The sequence below is a fragment of the Lucilia cuprina genome, chromosome 5 (assembly GCF_022045245.1).
Source record: "Lucilia cuprina isolate Lc7/37 chromosome 5, ASM2204524v1, whole genome shotgun sequence".
In the NCBI taxonomy this organism is placed as follows: domain Eukaryota; kingdom Metazoa; phylum Arthropoda; class Insecta; order Diptera; family Calliphoridae; genus Lucilia; species Lucilia cuprina.
The window spans coordinates 44822000-44846858 of record NC_060953.1 but is presented as its reverse complement, the minus strand read 5'-3'; the positions used below and the strand labels follow the sequence as shown (position 1 = coordinate 44846858).

Here is a 24859-nt window from a genome sequence, read left to right as displayed (position 1 = left end):
TTCAGTTCTAGTTCAGTTCTAGTTCAGTTCTAGTTCAGTTCTAGTTCTAGTTCAGTTCTAGTTCAGTTCTAGTTCAGTTCTAGTTCAGTTCTAGTTCAGTTCTAGTTCAATTCTAGTTAAGTTTTAGTTCAGTTCTAGTTCAAGTTTTATTGAGTTCTTCTTCACTGTAGTATGTTCTTCTTATAGATTATTAAAAAAAGTCATTCATGTCTTTAATATTAATACTTTCATCGGGAAGAGAAAATTAAATTTTTGAAATATATAGCATCAAAAACTTAATTATTCAAAAGCCCCATTCCGCCTATATTCAATATCTATCAATATTATTTTTTTTTCAGAATTCCCTCAAGGATGTGTTGCTTTCTTAATATTTTATGATTGATGCAGGATAAAAAAAATCGACAAAGACTATTGTATTTCATTTTTTCTTTTTATTGATGTAATAAAAAAATCAAACATAAAATCAATTTCCGCTTGTAAATTATTTCATCTCCTTACAAAGCAAACAAGAATCCAATAAATAAAAAACCAGACGAAAAATAAAGTATGAGGCTTAACCTAAAGCTTAGGGTGGAAGAAGATTGGATTTTTATATTTGTTTTTAATAATTTTTGTAAGGAGTTATTAAATAAATATTAAATTTTTTAAATATTTTGAATATTGCAAAGTTTTGTAAGAATTAAGACTGACTTAATGACTCTTTGGTGCATAGAATTGTAGTAATATAGAATAGAATTTTATTTTCTTTAAAATTAAAAAAAAAATAATCTTAATTAATTGCCACATATGTTTGGGCATAAATAACTCATTAAAAGAAACACAAATCTGTGTATCTGTGTTTAATTACCATTTACTTCTGTAAAAAATATGTATATATTTATATTTATGTTTGTGTATATGTATATTATGATTAGTAAATGTTATTCTTTCTCTTTTAAAAGTCAATTTAGTAAATTGAAAAATAATCAAATTAAATATTGGTTTTCACACCTACACAGACATCGGTCGATCGCATGCACACATCCACCCTCACTTGTATCAACACAATTGTGTGTATCTATGTATGTATCTGTGGTAGCGGTTAAAATGACAAGTGGGCGAATTTAATATAAATGTGAATGTTTGCAATTTATTATTATATATACATATGTACATATATATGTATATGCAATGGGTGACATCTAATTTAAACATAAGAGTATGTATGCATGTTTGTGGACATCCTGTGCGTGTGGTTTAATATGCACATTCATATATTTATATAAACCATAAAATCAACAATTTGCAAATGTACACTATATTATCAATATATATTTATATAAAGATATACATACTTACATACATATATATGTATGTACACATTTGTATATTTGGTATTTATACATATATACAATATATAAATATTTATTTGAATTGTTTATTTAATGTTGGTTTTTAACAGTCTTATAAATAAACTATATGTTTATATGGCATTTAATTGTGGATTAAACTTTATGTGTGAGAAAGAACTGAGAAAAAGTTATTGGAGATATTTGGTACTAGCTATACCAGACTTCTTTGCTACCCTAAAACAATCTTATGTAAGGTATAAAAAATGCGAAAAATCTAAATGTTCACATGAATTCAAAGTTCTTAATGTAAAATTTCAAAATTGTAAATGTAATAGTTTCCAAAATAAACTAATTTCTGAATTCCAGATTTTTTTTATATCTCTTATAGTTTATGAGAAAAAAATTCCTTTTTTCTGCTCTATCGCTTATAGTTAACAAGATAAATGGACTTTTATGTTTTCACTCAAAATAAAAAAGAGGCTTTTTATTTTCACTCAAGAAATTAGTTTGTAAAAAAACTAGTGTAAAAAAGTAACCACAGATTCCGCTTGTTTTTACTGTACCTCTTACAGTTTTTGAGGAAAACGGACTTTTTTGTTTTCACTCAAAATAGCGGTTTTTGTTATGAAGCAAAATTGATCACAGATTTTGGACTTTTATGTTTTCACTCAAAATATCGGATTTTAGTATGAAATAGAAGTGACACAATTTCGCGTGTTTTACCTCTTTCGTTTTCGTGAAAAACGAACACTTTTTTCACTGAAAATATCGTTTTTTTTATAAAATAAAAGTGATACCAGATTTCGATTGTTTTTGCTGTATATCTTATAGTTTTTGAGAAAACAGACTTTAATGTTCTTAGTGAACTAGAACTGAACTAGAACTGAACTAGAACTGAACTAGAACTGAACTAGAACTGAACTAGAACTGAACTAGAACTGAACTAGAACTGAACTAGAACTGAACTAGAACTGAACTAGAACTGAACTAGAACTGAACTAGAACTGAACTAGAACTGAACTAGAACTGAACTAGAACTGAACTATAACTGAACTAGAACTGAATTAGAACTGGACTAGAACTGACCTAGAACTGAACATATCAAAATATTTTTGATTTCATATTAACTTACCTCCTAATTGTAGTTCCGCTGTTGATTGTATTTGTTCCCATTCGTTAGATACAAAACATTGATACATGCCGGGATCATCTTTTTGTACCTTTTTAATAATAAGGCGAGGAGGATCTGAAAGAATCTATAAAAAATTTTAAAGGAGAAATATGTATTTAAATTTTTAAAATTAAACATCCACCCTAGTATGCATATATCCATTAAAATACATTTGTAATGAAAATTAACACACACTGGCATTAAATTACATATGTGAATAATGTTGAAAATTTTACCTCAACACGATTGTCTCTTAGTATGGGTTTACCATCATGTAACCAATTTACATCATGCACCGGATGTCCGGTTACAATACATTGAAATTGTGCATCTTTATCAACATCTACTGTTTGTACTTGTGGCTGAAGATGGGCTGTTAAAGGCGCTGCAAAATTTATTAAGGAGAATAGTTTTGTTTATGTAAAAAAATTTTAATAAAGTTTTTTTGCTTGAATGTTGGTTTAAATGTGAAGACAGGATGAAAATGATATGATAAATGAAAACATTTTAGGTTTTATGCAAGGAACTTTTTAAAAAACATGAAAATATATATGTGTAGGTGGAGAAATCTAAAGTTTAAGCTGTGTTTTAATTTTTGGTATTAAAATGCAAAAATCGGTAATTTTTGAATTTTTTTGATTGATTTTCTTTCCATGGCTAAAGTGTCTAGCAATCGACATCTTTGTCACGTATTTTACGCTTAAATTCATGTGCCTGCTTTTAAATCTTGTTTAAAATTTTCCCAGAAAATTACTTTTTTTCACTGTTCTTGTTGACTGTAGCTATTAAAACCAAACCAGAGCACTTTTTCTAATCATTATTTTTTGTTATTCTGTTTTTTTATTCTGATGAAAATTTAATTAAAATATGCAAATAACAATCTCATCGTTAATGTAATGATTACTTAAGTAAACGTATACAAAATTTTGTGTAATGCTTTGGTTGTGTGTTTAGGCTGGTATCAGATGATAAAGTTATTTTTGTATTTTCCCCCAAAAAAAGGATACTTATATAAAGTGTATGTAGTTATTATACAAAAACATAACAGACAAAATGTTTAAGGTTCAAGACATTGTTATGCCTTATAAGCAAATGCTTTTATTCGTATTGCCCTAAGTGTGTTCATATTACTCTTATTATAAGTATGTATTAAAGCAAAGAACTTTTACTTTTTTCTGTCAAGGAGGACATTTTGTTTGTACGAGTAAGTACTTCCAATTACAGGTTTTAAGTATCAGTTTTGTTTGCTTGCACGTGAAAAATGTAATTTTAGTTATATGTTCATGCCAAAGCCGAAAAATAGAGCCCACTCACCTGTAACAGTTAATGAGACTTGTATTGTCTCCTCGCCAGCCGTGTTATTAACCCAACACAGATATTTACCTGTGTCATCGAGACGTGCCTGTAAAAAACAGAAAGAATTAGTTTTTTTTTATCTTCTTTTTATTTTCTTGTTTAAGCTATCATGAAAAGAAAATATATTTATAAACAAATTATATACTTTTGGGAGACATTTCAGGTTAAGAGATATTTTTCTTCATTTAAATCTCTTATTTAAAATTGCTAAAAATTAAATAATTTTACTTTACTTTTACGGTTATATGTACTACTGAGCGTATGTTGAATGCTGCAATAAATACTTATCACTCATACGTCTTGTTTACTTAAATTTTTTTCTTCCAGTTTACTTATTGTTCCATAAATTTTATTTTTAATACAATAAATTGCATAATTTTACGAAATTATTAAAATATACGTAGGGAATTTCACATTATACATTTCCAAAATGCTTAAGTTAAAAAACTGCCCAACGTCATGCATTAACATAGTAGTTTTCCAGGAACAGTGGCTCATCTTAATTTTGTTGTTAAATATGGCCAATAACATGCATTAATACTATTAAAAAACAGATTTTATTTATTTGCTTGCGGCTTCTTAAGAATCAACAGCTGTTTGTCCTTTGGCCTCCTGTCTTCTCAGAAAATGCAAATCGACCATTGAGTTCAAATAAAAGTGTTCATTGAATGTTTAGTCTTAAAATTTTTTTTATAGAAAGTAATCGATACAGTAATTCGCCATAAAAAATGTTCAATAATAAAGTTATCTTTAGAAAAGTAATGGAAAGTAAAGAATTAAATGTTAAAATAAATGTTTTCTATAGAAAACTATTCGATGGCAAGAATATAAATTTACAATAAAAAATAATCGATGGAGAAGTTTCTCAATAAAATTAATCGATAATATCGTTTTTTACAGAAAATAAATCTATACTGATTATTATATAGAATAGTGATCAATAAAACAATTTCTTACAAAAAAAGTTATGGAATGGAAAGTTTTAAATAGAAAAGTGATCTACAGAAGAGATTTCTATACAAAAGTAATCTATAGGGCTGTTTTCTATAAAAAAGTGATCGACAGGTTAGCTTTATATAGAAAAGTGATCGAAAGGTTAGTTTGCTATAGAAAAGTGATCGACAGGACAGTTTTCTATAGAAAAGTGATCGACAGGACAGTTTTCTATAGAAAAGTGATCGACAGGACAGTTTTCTATAGAAAAGTGATCGACAGGACATTTTTCTATAGAAAAGTGATCGACAGGACATTTTTCTATAGAAAAGTGATCGACAGGACATTTTTCTATAGAAAAGTGATCGACAGCACAGTTTTCTATAGAAAAGTGAGAGAAATTTTCAAATATTTTTCATTAAAGGCAGAATGAAGTGATTGACAGTTCGTTTTTCTCTAGAATGATTATCGTCTGTATAGTTTTGTATAGGAAAGTTGTTGGCAGTACAGTTTTCTATAAAAAGGTGATCGACAGTACAGTTTTCTATAGAAACGTGATCGACAGGACAGTTTTTATAGAAAAGTGAACGGCAATGTAGTTTTCTATAGAAACGTGAACGATAGTACAGTTTTCTGTGAAAAAGTGATCGACAATATAGTTTTCTGGAAAAGTGATCGACAGTTTAGTTTTCTTTGGAAAAAAATAGTCACAAATAAGGATACAATAACAATTTGTTATCCTTTTACAATAAGAAAAATGTTTAACATTTTTTTTTTTGCAAAAATGTGTCCTAATATATTTTTCACCTTTGTCATTTGCATTCATGAATGGCAACTATACATACCTTGCTGATTTTCAGCAATCCGGCAGATACAATTGTTATGCGGTCACTTAATTGCAATGGTAATAATTGTTCATTCTCTTCCTTAAACCATCTGGAAATACGAAAAATATTCAAAAAAAATATTAAAATAAAAATTTATTGTTAAAAATTCTTTGCATAAATAGTGTTTTATAAAAACCACAAACTATTTAAATAGTGACAATATTTTTCTCGTATTAAAGTAACAAAAAATATATCAAAAAATTAATTAAGGAAAGAAGAAAAGAAAACATTTTTTTTTTAATTTTGTATGAAGCCTATTCAGTTTTTGTTAGTGTTTAAGATTTTTAAAGAGAATTTAATATTTTTAAATTTTTATTCCTTAAATTTTTTCCATTAAAAACTTTTCCTTTAATAAAATTAGTTTTTCTTATTTTATCTTTATAAATAAAATGTCTTTAATATCCTTTTCCTGTATTTTAAAATTGTTACGCAAAACAGAAAAATAAAATCACTGCACAAAATTATTATTATCCTGCATCCTATGAGCACTCAAATTATTATTACAAATATTATTAAAGTATAATAAAATGATGAAGAAAATGAAAAAAAAATCAAGCACGAAATTATGGATTGAAAGAAAAATCGCGCTTTTAAATAAATGTGAAATGAACTGGAGCATATACGCACACACACACACTCATACCAAGCTGACATACATATTCTTCTTATACATTTAGCAGTGAAGGACATAAAAGCTTTCATGTTATAGGTGCAAATAATAAGAAAAAACTGTATATATGTACATGTTCTAAAGTTCTATAGTGTTTTAACTAGTTTTGCTTTACACTTGTATACTTGGTTATTTTAATAATATGTCCTTTACTGATTTCTATGCATAAAAACAGCTTGAAGAAATCACGTTTAACGAAGCATGTAGTGCAAGAAGTCATGTGGAACTACGAAAAAGCAAATGCATTGCATAAATTTTTGCCTGAAGCTAGGGGCTAAAGTAATCTCTAATAAAAAAAAGCCGGAGTGAAAAAATATATTACAGATGAATGTAGAAACTGGCAAATAGATAAACGGCTTGATAAGATAGCAATATTTGCTATATAAGAGAAATGAGCAAGTTGAATAGCATCATGAAAATGCTTTAATATTTTTAGTCATTCATCAAATACATCAATCGACTCGAAATCACTTTCAGCTATTCAGCTATATTAGTTTATCAGTCCGTCCGTCTGTCTGTGTATCCATGTGAACCATGTACGCACGCTACAGGTCTCAATTGTTAAAAAGATTGATAAAATAGCAAGATTTGGTAGATAAGAGAAGTGAACAAGTTGAATAGCATCATACAAATGCTTTAATATTTTGAGTCATTCATTAAATACATCTTGATATAGTCGACTCTAAAATTCAAAGATTTGAAGATAGTCATCAAACAGAGGTTTTTTTCATACCCTACTATAGTGGGGAGTCTATTATGCTGATATTTGTAACACCCAAAAACATTGGTCCATTGTATCACATCCATCATCATTCAACTCAGCACACATCTCATTCATATGACACATTCATAGAGAAAAACATACAACACATTCATTAGGTCGACGGGTGGGGTTAGGCCCGCCGAACCTCACATTCATCCCGTGCCATATACAATTAATACCAACTTATTTCCAACGCTTAGTCCCACATCCACTCCTTTGTGGGGTATCTGTTGTTTTCGGCAACAGCACCGAACTTATCCCGAAGCCAGAACTTAGTCCTGCGGGCAACTGGCCACCCGTAGTACCAGATTATGCGGTGCTCTGGTCTGACCTCTGACAATCTATGCAAGGACTAAGCCAAGCAGTAGATCGTAACCAATTTTTCAGTCCCGGTCAGACTGGTGGTATTGGCCACCTCTTTATATCCCGGGATTATAATAACACCAAGGCGGAGGTCTCGCCAAGGTAACATGCCTCCGGGGGGCCCTACACGATTATAGTGGGAAGTCTATTATGCGTTTGTGCTGATGTTTATAAGACCCAAAAATATTACTTCTACACCAGAGGATCTTTTATACTCTACGTCATTACAGTGGGGAGGCTATTATGCGTTTTTACTGATGTTTGAAACACCCAAAAATATTGTTCCTAAACCCACCTTAAATTATACTAATCGGTTAAGAATCACTTCCTGATTTAGCTATGTCCGTTCGTCTGTCTCTGTGGGCATGTAAACTTTGTCTGCACTCTACAAGTGGCAATTTTTGAGATAATTTGATAAATTTTTTTTTAGAAAATCTCTTCTTTTGGCCAACCAATAAGTAAAAATATTCCGGAATAAAGTTACAAAAAATTAAATACTTTATTTTTAACATATTGAATGGTGTAGGGTTTTAAAAGGGCAGACGGTTAGATATCGCTTTAATACGTCTTTTCATTCTTTCCTTTTCTAAGATTTATAGACATTTTTGAACTATTTTTTAGTTTTTACTTAAACATCTTCTCATATTCGAATGTAATAAAGAAATCGTTTTTTTGTCTATAAATATTCAATTATTTCTTTAGTTTTGTTTATTTTCATAAAAATAACTCCATAAAAAAAGTATAATGTTTCAGTTTTAATAGTTTGAATATATACATATATAAATTTTTTTCTTCACATACATTTTATAAAATTTATATAATTTTTCTACTTATTTTGATTTTAAGTAGCTATGTGTATAGTTTGAGTGTGTGTTTTTTTTTGCATTTTCAAGGGAAAACTAAATTTCACTTGATGTTTGTACGTTGCATTCATGTTTATGGAAAATGAAAAAGTCATGTCATATGAAAAATAAATAAAAATTCTTAAATATTAGAGCAAACTTTTATAAACAAACGTGTGCACAAATAGAAATTTTATGCATTCATAAGTAAGTAATATAAATACAAACTGACAGTTTTACAAACATACATACGAAAACTTATATGCTAAGAGTGTATTTAAGTAACGAGGGCACAGTGAAAAGGAGTATAACCTAAACATGAAATGAAAAATCAAAAGGAGAGTAAACAAATTTCCTATAATATTAAAGTTCGAAAAAGAAACAAATTTTTAAAAAATTGATTTTTTTTTCAATTTTGAAAATTTATTTTTTATAAAAAATTTAAAATTTTAATTTTCTATTAAGACAACACATAGAGGGCGGGAGACGAAACTGATTTCGGTATATGTGTCACAGATATTAAATGGCAGGATACAATGGTAATATATACACCCAAACCGGGGAAACCTAGCTATGCAACATCTAAGTCATATCGGCCGATAAGTCCTACGCCCTTCCTACTTAAAACCTTAGAAAGGAAAAGGACCTTATATATAAGCAATATGCTTAAATACGATCGGTGGAAACTGTTTTAAACAAAGTTGTCCACTATATAGGTGAATGTCAATGGCGGTATGTATTTACTTCGAAGGCGCCTTTAATAACGTGCAGACTGATACTCTTATCCAATCTCTAGACCAGTTTTATGTTGACATGCTAAGGAACAGATGGATAAGCTGCGAGATGTACGATATTGCTATCGGGAAAGAGGTTTTTTTCGCGGTATATCTCAGGGTGGCATTTTGTCACTATTACTCAGGCTTACTACGATTAATAGCCTCCTAAGGACCCTAAATGAGAAAGGACTTTGACTTGGTTGCTATACAGACGATGTCGTAATACTTTTAAAGGTAAAAGTTCCAATTTATTTGTGTAGGAGAGCTGATAAGGTTCTGAATATGGCCTTGAGCTGGGCTCAATCGATAGACCTCAATGATAACCCGGCGAAAACGAAAATCTGCCTTTTCAGCCTTTTCTTCTATAAAACTACATTTTGTTGATTTTTGTTGACATAATAGAATAATTAACGAGATTATGAGCCCGAAAACCCTATTCGAGGAATACGGTTGTATAGGTTCTAGGAGAAATTATTGACCGATTTCAACCATTTATATAGCGCTTGGGTCAATAGAATAAAATGTGCCAAATTTCATATTGTTTTGAAAATTGACCCAGAAAGTTATTCTGAGCCGATTGATATACTTTAAGGTGGGTGTAGGATCAATATTTTTGTTACAAACATCTTTGTTACAAACATCTGCACAAACGCATAATACTCTTTTCTCTATAATGGTGTAGCGTATAAAAATTTTCAGAAATTTTATTTAAAAAAAAGAGAATGAGTGACCCTCGCATCCTTATAGTTTATAGTTTTGTGCATTTAGCATACATTCACGTATGACAGTACCCTCATGACCATAAGAGAATAAAAAAAGCGGAAAAATATAACAAAAGCGTATCCTGAAAATTGTACTAGTAGTCGTAGTAAACTTTTTGTTGCTGCAGTGTTGTATCTCATTTTTTTCAACTTTTCTGCTTTCATATAACTCACACCATTGAAGGACGATGAATTGAGCTGAGATGAGTTGAGTAGAACAAAACTCAAGAGACAACAATGGCAAATTACATCCGTCTATCTTATATAAGAAATATATAACGAATGTATTTTTTTATATCATAAGCAGCAGCAGTAAAAAAAACTCAAAGTAAGGAGAAGAAAAAGGAAAAACTGTGTTACATTTGCAAGAACACAATTTACAGTTAAAGTTAAAAAATGGAAAAAATCCTCATGTTGCTATTGTTTTTCTAATGTCATGAAAAAATAGAGTACATAGAACTACAGAGAGGAAAAGAAAATAATAGAAAAATATATTATAAAAGGTTGTTGGAAAATAAAAATGTTTAGTGACCATTACTTCAGGTTTCGCATATTTGCAAAGTGTGAGAGTGTGTTGTGGTTCTGAGGAGTTTTACAAAATGATATATAGACTAGACTGTAGACTAGAAAATAGTTTTCCATAGAATAGATTAGAGACTAAACTATAGATTTAACCATAGAATAGACTATAGTCTAGATTATCGCACAGGCTACAGACTAGACTGGATTATAGACTATACTGTAGACAAGAGTATGGACTAAAGTATAGACTAGGCTATAGACTACATAATAGACTAGACCATAGATTTGACTATAGACTAAAATTTTGACTAGACCATACACTAAGATATAGACTTGTGTACAAATTAAGATATAAGCTAGACTATATACCAGCCTATAGCCTAGGCTATAGACGAGACTATAGACTAGGCTATAGACTAGACTTTAAACTAGACTATAGACTAGACTATATACTAGACTATAGACTAGATTATATTATAAGACTATACTATAAGCTAGAATATCGACTGGACTATAGACTAGTATACAGACTACAGATTAACCTATAGGCTAGACTATAGGTTGACTGTAGACTAGACTATAAACCAGGTAATAGACCATAGACTAGACTGTAGACTAGACTATAGACTAGACTATAGACTAGACTATAGACTAGACTATAGACTAGACTATAGACTAGACTATAGACTAGACTATAGACTAGACTATAGACTAGACTATAGACTAGACTATAGACTAGACTATAGACTAGACTATAGACTAGACTATAGACGAGACTATAGACTAGACTATAGACTAGACTATAGACTAGACTATAGACTAGACTATAGACTGTAGACTAGACTTTAGACTGGACTATAGACTAGACTAGTCCACGTGTAGTATACAAAGAACTGATAAATGAACAATTTATATGACTTAAAACTGTATGGTATCGTTTCTTTTATGGAGGTATATTCATATGGTTTGATATTGTGCCGGTAACATGTTGTCAATGAAAAAGTAATTTTAGCACGAGTTTTAGTTTTGCAAGAAAGAACTATTTATATGTTGCTTATGAAAACAGTTAAAAAAGCAATTTTATTTTAATTTCTAATAAAATTTAAATTCTATAGTAATTTAAACAGAAAAGCAATCGTTTCGGAATATATGCAATAAGCAGGATATACTTAGCATATTTCCCACACGCTGTAAAACCATCATATCCATTTAAGTTTATTCAACAATTATGCTTTTTAACTTATCAACACAAGTTTGTTTTATACATTCTCTCTTGTTTACTCTTCACAACAAGCTACGTTAGTTTTTTCAAATCCTATTTTTTGAAATTCTCTTCTATGTCATTTTTTATTATGTGTTCTCTGAGTTTTGTCTCTTGCTAATTGCAACGGTAATTTCATTTTAGACACTCGTTAATTGTTTACACAAACATGAACTCAAACATTTACGTTGGTTTTCACTTTTGAAAAGATGGAAAACCCATAACGAACATACAAAGCATACAACATGGAGCACAGGAGCATACAGTAAGTCTATATAAATTGAGAAAACCAAAACCCCAGCGAAACCAAACCAAACTGAACCGTACTATACAGAACTGAACTGAACTAAACTAAAAACCAACTGGCCTTGCCTGTCATTTACTGATAAATTAGGTCGTTCTATTAAAAATGTTTAACTTTTTATATAGTTACAAATTAGAATGTAGTGTTTGGCCCACTTCCTCTTTTAGCTGACTTCATACATTTTGGCCGTGAGCTTATGGGTAATGCATTTGTTAATATATTTTGTAAGCAGAAAGTAGTGCAAGGGGTGTTGTAAATAAATATGTTGCATGCTGAACACATTAATGTTAAGTACTTCATACAAGTATTGAGTGTAAAAATTAAAAGAAAAACAAAATTGAATGAAAACTGAGAAAAACAATAAAATAGTTGTTGTGTTAATGGAACAAATTTTAACTAGATTTTTATAACAAGTTCAATTGATAGGGGAATGAGATGAGGGTATTAGAGTTTTAGCAAAAGTTAATAAATTATTAATAATGTTACAATGTTGTATGATAGTTTAGTTAGGAAAAGAAAAGTATTTGAGGAAAATGAAGTTTAATATATAAACATATATTTTTTTAAGAGACTCTATAGTAGATGAAGAAATATACAAAATAATTTATATTATGTTTTAAATTAACCCCCAAATAAAATATTAAGATTTCGAATCTAATATAACTTTCACTATAGTATTAAATTTAAGCATCTTTTAATTGTTTCTTAAATTTTCCCAAAAAATATGCAAATACAATCCGTCAGATAAAATTATTTAAAAATATTTAAATCCCAAATATACCTGGTGTTTTTAGAAAATTGATTTCAGAAAACAGACAAATGAATGCTCAAGTGCCTTATGTGAGTACCTGGCATGATGCCCTAACCCACGTTGGTCTTTTTTATCCACTGGGTAGACTTGACAACGGTCTACCATCGACACTGATTTCTTCAATGAAGAACTCAGGTGGCAATTTTTGTCCATGGATTTGGCCGGTCCATGTACAAGCACTTTACTGAAGTACTTGAGCTATATAATATATGCTCCGTTACTTAATTTCCGAGATGTAAAATATAATTTCCGTTTACAACCACGCAGATGGAATGGTTTTTGTTGATTCGGCAATAGAACCTAGAGAAGTAACAGGTGGACCGAAGTACGAATCCATCAAATAAGCCGATACTTTGTTCTTACTCACAGGGACGCACTGTGGTAATTGTGATATGAACATAGTATACTCTGAACATATATGGCAAGGAAGGAAAAATCAATGGTATCACATGTATATGATACCTTTCATCCATCATTATACAACCCAGCACACATTATACGTCACATTCATAAGAGAAAAACATACGACACATTTATTATAGGTAGACGGATGGGTGAGACCCTCCGTAACCCACATTTATCCCGTACCATATACAATTGACCTCTTTTCAATCTATACAAGGACTACGCAAGTAGACGGTAACCAATTTTTAGTCTCGGCCATACTAGAGGCATTGGAAACCCCCTCTATTGCCCGGGATTGCAATAGCACCAAGGTGGAGGCTTCTCTAAGGTAACATGTCCCCGGGGGGAAGACAGACAGTCAGACGAAGAAGCATATATATAAGGTATTAATTTCTATAATTTTCGACCCTATAAACTATATACATTGATCCTTATTGGTAGCAGATTTCATTTGACCATGTCCGCCTGTTTGTGCGTATGAATGAATGTCGAAGTAATTTACGTGAACTCCTGCCGTGTTGACCTATTTCACGGTGATCTTTTTCAATATCAGGGTTAGTTTCTTTGACAATTCACCACCGCCCTATTGTGTGTCTTACAAGCAGTTGGGAATTTTCTGTCCACTAAACATAAACTTTGTTCAAGTATTCGAGCTATTTAATCTCTTGCATAGCAGCCACGTTGGCAAATGACAGGTGTTTTGAGTCAAGCTCAATCTAACTATGACTGGAAAATCACTTGTTACAGCCAGGTGAAGGTGCGGACCCAACATCAGGTGAACATGATATGATAAATACCATCACTCCTTTCTTTCCACCTACATCTCGACTTACAACTTAGGATTCCTCTCGTACATCAGATGCAAATATCCGATGATACATCTCGCTTCAACACATACCCAATCTTTGCATTATTAGCTCAATTCTACCATTTTATTAATCACAGCCTTGTCCTGTGGTTTGCATAGGAATTGCACTAGAATCTTATCCCGAATCTTATCTGGCAGGTCAGGAACCTCAACCAACTGTCAGGGCGAGGAGAAGTATTGAAGGCAACTGGCCACCCAGATTATGAGGTGCTCTGGTTCGATACCATATTCAATCCAGAAAATTAATATTTCACCAAGCCCCCCCCTTACAAGCTTTAGTTAAAACCACAGCCACTACGTGGATCCCGATGGAATCTCAACCAACTGACAATCCGGAACAAGTCTTGCGGCCAATTGGCCATCCGTAGTACCAAATTATGAGGTGTTCCGATTCGACACTACGTTAAATCATTCCAAGAAAATACCGAGGACCGGCAGATAATGTCTGATGTCTCCGAACTTCTCCCAAATTATAGCTTTCCTTTAAAAGGCTTTCTATTCTCATGTATTTGAATTTTAACGTAATCAAACTGACTAGCCAGGTTATGTGAATCACTGGTTCGATTCCATTTAAACTGATTCCAAAGATCAAGATCATCAGCAGTTTATAGACCCGGCCGAATAGAGGTGTTGGTAGCACTTCTTTTCCTCATCGAGGTAAAGTGCCCTCGGGGGAGGAAAATTATTGGTGCATAATGAGACAGTAATTATAAACAACCAACAATAACACACATAACCGTACGGTACATTTTGTTCATATACTTGCTTGTTTATAAAAATAAATCAAAGGAAGAACAACACGTTGCGACTGATGCAGTGTGTTGTTATTAGCTAGCCATGTCCGTCTGCCCGTGTATATATTAAAATAAGTTTTCAGAAAACCCTAAATATCTACGAGATCCGACATTAATTATATGGAGACCGTATTAAAGGGGAATTTTTGGTATTTTTTCCTTCTTCAAAAGACATTTTTTGAATTTTCTAAAATATTTAAAAGAGAATTTTTTGGTACTTTTTCGATTTTCAAAAGTTACTTTTGGAATTTTATGTAAAAGAACATTTTTGTTTTGGTACTTTTTCCTTCGTCAAACTTTTGAGTTTTTCTTTAATATTGCATCTAGAAACATGACAGTAAACATGTATTGAAACTACACTTCTTAAACCAAGTTGACACCAAAGTGTTAATAATTTTTCAATAACATCCGCTGTTGGCGTGCATACGTACGCCAACACTCACTGTTAAGGTGACAACGCAATGTTGTCAACATTGCAACAATTCGTTCTCAAAATCTACATTTTATACACATCTGCTGTCTAAATGTTTACAAATGTGATAAGCTCAGTATTGACAACAATCCGTTGAAAATTATTAACACTTTGGTATCAATTTGGTACCAGGACACAAAAATAAAGCGCATAAAGACTGGACTAAGTGAGAACCTATAAAAGCGACTTTTTCGTACTTTTCCCTTCTTTTCGGTTTTAAAATAAACTCAAATACATACATATTTCATGTTGAAGTTAATAAAAGTTTATATATTCTAAATTTAGTCTGTATTTAAAACACCTGCTTAAAAACAATATACTTAAAAGTGACATTAAGTTGAGTATTAAAAGAACGAATACCCAGACTTTTTACAAAAATCTATTTAAAATTCTGGCCTCTGTTAAAAGCCCAAAAAATATTGTCACCAGTTCAGGGTTAAATACATAAAAAACGAGATAAAAAAGCAACCAGCTAAAGAATCAACAATAAAAAAACATTAAAAAATTTGAATGTGAGTGTAAGTGTGACAAAACAAGAGTAAAATGTGTTCGCAAGAAAATAAATAAATAAAAAAAGTTGAAATGTTAAAATGTAAGTGAAAATGAAAAAATGTGTTACCTTCACGAATGTGTTTTGGTAATATATTCTTTTTTTTGGATTTTTTTCTACCCACCTGTATGTTGGCACTGGATGACCTTGAGCAATACATGGCAACGTTGTCTGACCATTAAGCACAACATGACGCATTGAATGTTTTTCCACATTTATACGCGGCTGTACCATTCCCTTTGGTTCGGTGACAATAATACGACCAGGATATGTGGAGGCCTGTACCTCACCTGCAATGAAAATAGGAAAAAAGGAAAAAAAGCCATAAATTTGAATATTTTACAGCTTTTAGGTAAAATATTTTTTAAAGTTTCGCAACAACACCAAATCTTGGGTTTTAAAAGGTTTTAGGAAACTTTTTTTTGTTTGTTTGTTGGTTGCTTGGTTTTCTAAAGTTTTCGAAATGTTTAAATTGTTTATGGAGTTTTAAAGGCCATTTGCTAAATATTAGCTTAATAAATAATAGATTATTTAAAAAAGTCACTTAAATTGAGTGTATAAAACATTTAAATATTTCAATGGTAAGTAGCTTGGTAAAATATGTTAACATTTTCTTAACTTTTAACATTAGATGTTGTTTAAATATTTAAAGTGATTTCGATTTGAATTTAAATTTTGTGATGGTTTAGACTTAAGTAAAGAAAAGTATAAATCATATAAAATGAGAGAAAACATGGGTATAATTATTACTGACTTTCCAGGACATCTTATAGACAAAATTACAAGTATACGTTACGTTTTTTAATATCAGTCCATTTTTTCCTCAATCCCATTGAATAACTTAAATAAACTATTTAAATTTAAATTGTGAGTAAAACAAGAAATACACAGAGAATATGAGAAAAAAAATAAAACTACAGGAATATTGTAAAGGACCCTTAAAATTCCCTGCAGCCATTGATTGATGATGTGAAAGTTTTTCACACTGAACTGACTGATAGATGGTTTAACAGACAGACAGACAATCCTGACAGACATTTAACATACAAGGACTATGGCAAAACTACGTGGAAAAAAGGATGTTAAAAAAATAAAGAAGCAAAAAAAACACTACTAGTTATACAAATGTTTGCACAAATTGAAAACTTTGTGTTATTTTTAGTTGCTGTTGAAGAAAATAAAAAATGAATTTATTTTCTTTTAAACATTTTACCCCTGAATTCTTGACGAACACACAAATAAACAAACAAACATTTAAATATTTGTAGAAAATTTATATGAAAATTTGTTTGTTGGAATATGGAAAATCACCATGCATCCTTTCTTTATTTTCAAAGTGAAAAACTTGACTTTTTCTATAAACTAAAAATCCACATGTTAACATGGTTGCTTTCCCTTCTTCTTCACAAAACGAGGCTAAACTAAAAATAATTTCAGAACAAATAAGAATTTTGAATCATGTTGCATATTAAGAATGATCTTCAGGAATAGTAAAGTTCAAGTGTTTGATAAATTTCTACAGAAAAGTGATCGAAAGAAATGTTTTCTAAAAGAAGTTATTGAAAGGAATCTATTTTTTCTACAAAAAAGTAATTGATATAAAAATTTTTCTGTAGCAAAGTGATCGATAGAAAAGTTTTCTATAGAAAAGTGATCGATAGGAAAGTTTTCTACAGAAAAGTAATCGATAGGAAAGTTTTCTACAGAAAAGTAATCGATAGGAAAGTTTTCTATAGAAAAGTGATCGATAGGAAAGTTTTCTATAGAAAAGTGATCGATAGGAAAGTTTTCTATAGAATAGTGATCAATAGGAAAGTTTTCTATAGAAAAGTGATCGATAGGAAAGTTTTCTATAGAAAAGTGATCGATAGGAAAGTTTTCTATAGAAAAGTGATCGATAGGAAAGTTTTCTATAGAAAAGTGATCGATAGGAAAGTTTTCTATAGAAAAGTGATCGATAGGAAAGTTTTCTATAGAAAAGTGATCGATAGGAAAGTTTTCTATAGAAAAGTGATCGATAGAAAAGTTTTCTATAGAAAAGTGATCGATAGGAAAGTTTTCTATAGAAAAGTGATCGATAGGTGAGTTTTCTATAGAAAAGTGATCGATAGGTGAGTTTTCTATACAAAAATTATCGATATGAAAGTTTTCTATAAAAAAAAGTGATCGATGGGAGAGTTTTATATAGCAAAGTTTTTGATGGAAAAGTTTTCTATAGAAATGTGATTGATAGAAAATTTTTTACAGAATAGTGATCGATAGGAAAGTTTTCTATAGAAAAATGTAAAAGAAGAAAAGTATAAAAAAGTAATTGATGGTAAAGTTTTGTATAAAAAATTATCGATGGTTATAATTTTCTATAGAGAGTTAACGGCAGACAATTTTTTCATAGAAAAAGATAGATAGAAAAAATTTCTAGAAAGGTAATTGTTTAAAATGTATTCTATTGAAAAGTGATTAGCTGTGATAAAGATGTGATCTATATAAAAAATATTGTTAAATTTGTTCATTAACTTTATAACTACCTTTTTGAAAAATTTTCAAACTACCTTCCTTTATCAAGATACCATGCAAAGATAGCGAGAAATGCATATTAAGAGTTAGGGGCAAATTTGTAGATAGATAAATTTGTTTAAAGAAAAAAAAAGTTGTCGAATAAACTTAATTTATCCATTTATCTAGTTTATTTTTCGATTTTTATTTTTTGATTTTTATTCAATAAAACTCATACGTTCTGTCACAGTCAAGTGAGAATATGTAGGAAAAACATTATTAAGGAATATTAAAGAAATGGCAAAAACTTAAATTTCAACAACATTTTTTCCCCTTTTTATTTAAAACAACCCTATTTTAATCTACCTATTTTAAAAAACACATTTATAAAAATTTATAAAATACAAAATTTTGGGGCAACATTTATTCTTGTAATTTCTTTAAAAATAATATTTATTTAATGAATTTTAATGACATTTTCATCAGAGGGCACTCTGTGTGATATATATTTGAATTTTTTATAAATATTAAAAGGGCGAAATGAGGTTAACAAGAATTTTATTATGCAAACATATTTTAGTATTTCTTTTTTTTATCACATATTTAACTTAACCTTATTATTCTATGTCAATATGCATTTGAACTGCCATCACATATTCTGGAAATCTGACTATTTTAATAAATAGAAGAAGAAAATTCTTGGAACAGTTTTAAAATTTCTTCTAAAATAACTGTAACCATCAATATTTCAATCAACACTTCTCTGGTATTTTATAGAATAGTGATCGATAGGAAAGTTTTCTGTAGAAAAGTGATCGATAGGAAAGTTTTCTATAGAAAAGTGATCGATAGGAAGGTTTTCTATAGAAAAGTGATCGATAGGAAAGTTTTCTATAGAAAAGTGATCGATAGGAAAGTTTTCTATAGAAAAGTGATCGATAGGAAAGTTTTCTATAGAAAAGTGATCGATAGGAAAGTTTTCTATAGAAAAGTGATCGATAGGAAAGTTTTCTATAGAAAAGTGATCGATAGTAAAGCTTTCTATAGAAAAGTGATCGATAGGAAAGTTTTCTATAGAAAAGTGATTGATAGGAAATTTTTCTATAGAAAAGTGATAGATTGCAAAATTTTGTATAGAATAGTGAATGATAGCAAAGTTTTCAATAGAAAAGTGATCGACTTTTATAGAAAAGTGATAGATAGGAAAGTTTTTTTTTTTATAGAAAAGTGATCGATAGGAAAGATTTTTATAAAAAGTAATCCATAGGAAAGTTTTCTACCCAAAAGTGATTGATAAGAAAGTTCTCTATACAAAAGTGATCGATAGGAAAGTTTTCTGTAGAAAAGTGAAAGATTTCTATAGAAAAGTTATTGATAGGATCATTTTCTTCAGAAAAGTGATCGATAGTAATGTTTTCTATAGAAAATCGATCGATAGGAAAGTTTTCTATAGCAAAGTGAACGATAGGAAAGTTTTAATAAGTGATCGATGGTAGAGTTTTATATTTGTTATAAAAAAGTGATTGATAGAAAAATTTTCTATAGAAAAGTGACTGATAGTTTTTTACAGAAAAGTTATCGAAAAGTTTTCTATAGAAAAGTGATCGAAAAGTTTTCTATAGAAAAGTTATTTAAAGAAAAAATTTCTTTAGAATAGTTTTTGTTTGCTTTAGAAAAGTAATCGATTGAGACTTTTGTTATAGAAAAATTATAAATAAAATGTGATGTAAAGAAAAGTTTTCTAAAAAAGTGATCGCCAAAAAAGTATTCTATAGAAAATAGATCGAATGTTTTCCACAGAACAGTGTAGATAGAAAATTTTTTTGTACATAAATTGACAACAGAAACGTTTTTAAAAACTTTTATACAAAAATAGTAGGAAAGCGATCGATACTAATGTTTTCTATAAAAAGGATAAACGATTCAAAAGTTTTCTATAAAAAGTTATCGATTGATAAGCGATTGAAAAGTTAATTTTAGAAAAGTGATCAACAGAATAGTTATTTATATGTGATGAACAAAAAAAATGACATTCCTTTAGAAAAGTGATCGATAAAATGTTATCTACAGAATAGTTTTCGATAGAATTATTATCTATAGAATAGTAATTGACGGAAAAAAACTTAGAGAAACGTGAGCGTTAATAAACTGATGCTTAGAAAAATAAATATATATATGAAAAAGTGATCGATAGATATTTTAATGATAAGAGAGTATTATGTAGGAAATCGATCGATACTAAAGTTTTATCGAAAAAACTAATTGCAATCGGAAAAGTGATCGATAGAAAAGTTTTCTATAGGAAAGTGATATATTAAAGTTTTCCTTATAAAATCGATGGATTGTTTAGATTTTTATAAAAAAGTAATTAATAGGGATACTTTGCATAAGAAAAGTGTTTTATGTATATGAATATTTTTTATATAAAATTGTCAATTTTTTCTATAAGAAGAGAAGAGAAAAACTAGGCTTATAAAAAATTTTACTATTTTAAAAATATGTAATTATTTTTTTATAACAATAAAAAAAATTGCAGTACATCGGATCGTATACTTACGAAAGTTTTCGTATATGAAATAAATATTACTCATACCACCCGTTAACTTCAATATGTATGCGAAGATTGTATAAAACATATAAAACAGAATCAGCTAGAAATGCTTTGAAATAAAATCAAATAAGAATCTATTGCAGTTGTCGAGCAATAAATGTTTGTGACTTCTTTTACTTGTAAAACCTAGTACTGGTAAAGTTAAGATAAAAAATCTTTAAAAGTGAATAGCTAATACTTTTATATTATATCTTCAGATCATTTTGTTCTATGTGTTCATTCATTTCATATCATTTCATTTCACTAACAATTCTTTCTGTTTTCTTTTGTTTCGCTGCAATTCTGAAAAGTTCAATATTAATTACTACTTAGTAACAGCCAATAATTTACTTATCACATCAAAATGGATACAAATAACCAAATCCGACATTGTTAATGCATACATACGAGTTAAATTAATACTTAAGTTTACACTCATTACGAACACACACATACACATGCACATGAAAACACCATTATTGAGGCAAATAAACAATTTGCTTGTCATTTTCGATATACAGTCTGTCGGTCGGTTGTTTGGTCGCTCAAGTATTATATTGTATATATGGAAGAATGTATGTACGTTGGCATCATGTGGTGTTAAATGAAATAAATGCTCAAAAGATGATTTACGAGTAAACGACGAGTATTTCTTAATTACCACACAACACAATGATATTTAACATCAGATGCACGCACACACGGATATTTAACATAGATTGAATAAGTATTCATGTATTTACTTTTTGTTGCTGTTGTAATTTTACTTATACTCTTAGTTACAACTATGTATGACAACAATTGCTGATGTTGCTGTTGCCTCTACTTCTGTTGCTGCCGCATACACCTGCCACTTTTATGGCCATTTAAGTCATTATTGCTGTGATTATTATTACCACTATTAATGTTGTTATTGTTCTGATGTTGTTGTATGTATTTATTTTTAGGTTATAACTACTCATGTCATGTGTTGCATTATTATTGTTGCTGCCATAATGACCACACACGTTGACACTTTGATACAAATACATACGTACAACCCAGCATTGTAAAGTGAAAAGAAAACACTTTAGCAGGGTCCCTTCCTAAGGGGATATAATCTCTACAGGGAGATAATAAATAGTAACATTAGTGTCTGAAAGTAATATGAAGAGAAATCTCTTTAAAGGCATATCGCTTTAAACTTTTCGAAGTACATGAACATGTGAATATCAAAATAAAAACCTATATATCTAATACTGTATTTAAAATTATCACTTTGAAATATCCTCACCGAACTGTAGGGTATTTACATTTGAATGCATTGTACGTACGTTTACAATAGATTTATATTTTGTATACAATTAAGCATACTCAAGCGACCATAGATGTGTTGTATGTGAATGTGTGGGAAAGCATTGTTGTTAATGTCCTTTAATTTTCCATTTTCTATCATAAAATCTGCTGTAACTATTAATTTTATACGTTTATGTGAAATCAATTTTTGAACATACCCGGTTATATTATTAGGGTGATACTATTACGAAAAGTATTATCAATTAAAACATAATGGAGATCTTACTCAGGAAACTGATTTTACCGAAAAATTGACTTACGTCAACGCAAAAAGTTTGCAATTGTTAACAAATTTGACTTCATATTTTCATTAGTTATAATTGCGTCAACCTTAATTTAAGTACATACGACTACTACATGCTGCTTGCCCGAATAATTTATAAGTATAATTTTAATAAATTCATTCATCACAAATTATAACTACCTCAAACAGCTGACGTTTTAATATAAAATTGTTTGGTCTAACTATTATTAATATAACTAATATATATATTTTTTTAATTTATCACCAGGGAAACCAAAAATATGTTCTAAAAATGTTAATGCTTTTAAATTAAAAAAAAGATTGAAATGCTCAAACAAACAGAAAATATTCTAACTCAGTTCTAGTTCAGTTCTAGTTCAGTTATAGTTCAGTTATAGTTCAGTTCTAGTTCTAGTTCAGTTCTAGTTCAGTTATAGTTCAGTTATAGTTCAGTTCTAGTTCTAGTTCAGTTCTAGTTCAGTTCAGTTCTAGTTCTAGTTCAGTTCTAGTTCAGTTCTAGTTCAGTTCTAGTTCAGTTCTAGTTCAGTTCTAGTTCAGTTCTAGTTCAGTTCTAGTTTAGTTCTAGTTCAGTTCTAGTTCAGTTCTAGTTCAGTAATTTTATATTACTTTACTTATCTTCTAAATTTGTTTAAATTAATTATTCAAATCTAATGAAATCTTCCCCATCAACATTTCAAAACCGTCAATTCAAATTTGTCTCCTTTTACTGACTTTTTGTGTTTTTTTTTTAATAGCCTTAAATGTAATATTTTAAAAAACAGATGTGAACATAGTATTATTAATTAATGACTCTATATATTTCAAATCATCAGATGTTTTTGATTTAAACAAATAAACGATATAAAGCAGTTTTCATAAAGTTGCCAACACACCATTTGCTTAATAATGTGGCAATCATTTTTTCTGTTATCAAAAGCACTCAACGTGATTAAGAGCAAATATAAAATAAAGATTATAAAAATTACAAGTTATAAATTTAAACCGGCTCAATTAACAAATTAACGTTTATAGGAATTTAACAAATACAAATAGTTTAACAAAACAAAAAAAGCAAAAAAAATTATCTAAAGGTCATTGGAGAGAGAACATATTAACAATGTTGCAATATCATTAGCCATTTGCATTATTATGTATAATTATTATCATAAATCTAACTGACCTGTTCATTCAATGCTGCTTTGTTGCCTTCAAAATGTTAATATTGATTTCAATGAAAAGAAAACAATTACAAAAGCTATATAATTATTATGATATGGGGTTTAAGAGGAAAATTATAAAATCTTTATATGATTTCAAATGCAGATCTATTTGCAAATGTGTACATTATACATGTATATAAATACATTATGTATGTTTGTTTTGTACATATTAGTTTTACGTTTGAGCTATGAAATATATATATATACATTAAATGGACTCATACTATATGGAAAGCAAAAACGTGTTCTTGTTACCACTCTCAAAATTTACCTTGCATTGTCATATGATGGTTCTCAAAATATTTTAACTCTAACGATGGGCGTTCGTGAGCTGGGGAAAATTAAAAAAATTCTCGTTTTTAATTTTTAAAATTTATTTTTGTTTTCAAACAATTTGTTAAATTGAAGGAGGTTTAAAAGCCGCATTCAGTAATGTATTAATCTTTAATAAACGTAATTATAATATTCCAAAATAAATTGAAATTGTTAGACTCCTCACTAATATAAATAAAATTCATGCACAGTTTTGTAAACCTAACAATTAGGTATTTTTCTGTAACCGGCCATCGATATACTCAATATATATTGGGAACCTTCATAAAACAAAATAAATATTTTTTGAAGCTCAGTCCCCCTTACGAAATCAACTCACGAATGGACAACATAAATGTCAAAACATTTTTGGTAAAATTATATTACATAACAACGAATATTTTGAAAGAGGTAACACAAGCACACTTATTTGCAAGTCCGTCTAATAAACACACATAAAATATATAAAGCTCATTATTGGAAAATTAGTGTAAATTTAATCACATATTCAGTAAACCGATATTGACGCATTCATAATAGTTTTAACTTTATGCAAAAAATACATAATTGCACACGAGTATTTATTATTTATACAAATCATGACAAAATAATAACCCAGAAAATAATATTCCTTAACAGAACTAGAAATTTAAATGAAACTGTCATAGAACTAGAACTGAACTACAACTTAACAAGAACTGAACTAGAACTGAACAAGAACTGAACTAGAACTGAACTAGAACGGAACTAGAACTGAACTAGAACTGAACTAGAACTGAACTAGAACTGAACTAGAACTGAACTAGAACTGAACTAGAACTGAAC

At 29.5% G+C, this 24859-nt stretch overlaps 1 protein-coding gene across 1 annotated transcript in view; it reads right to left on the bottom strand.

Moving 5' to 3' along the window:
• LOC111683337 (Down syndrome cell adhesion molecule-like protein Dscam2) overlaps positions 1-24000 on the bottom strand; it is a 48145-nt gene extending 24145 nt beyond the window's left edge. Inside the window, exons 1-6 of the mRNA XM_046952488.1 lie at positions 23994-24000; positions 15965-16130; positions 5637-5727; positions 3817-3904; positions 2739-2887; positions 2464-2587 (exon numbers count right to left, since the gene is read on the bottom strand). Of these exons, the coding sequence (XP_046808444.1) occupies positions 2464-2587; positions 2739-2887; positions 3817-3904; positions 5637-5727; positions 15965-16130; positions 23994-24000 (625 nt within the window). The remainder of the gene's footprint in view (positions 1-2463; positions 2588-2738; positions 2888-3816; positions 3905-5636; positions 5728-15964; positions 16131-23993) is intronic.
• Positions 24001-24859: the final 859 nt, after the last annotated feature.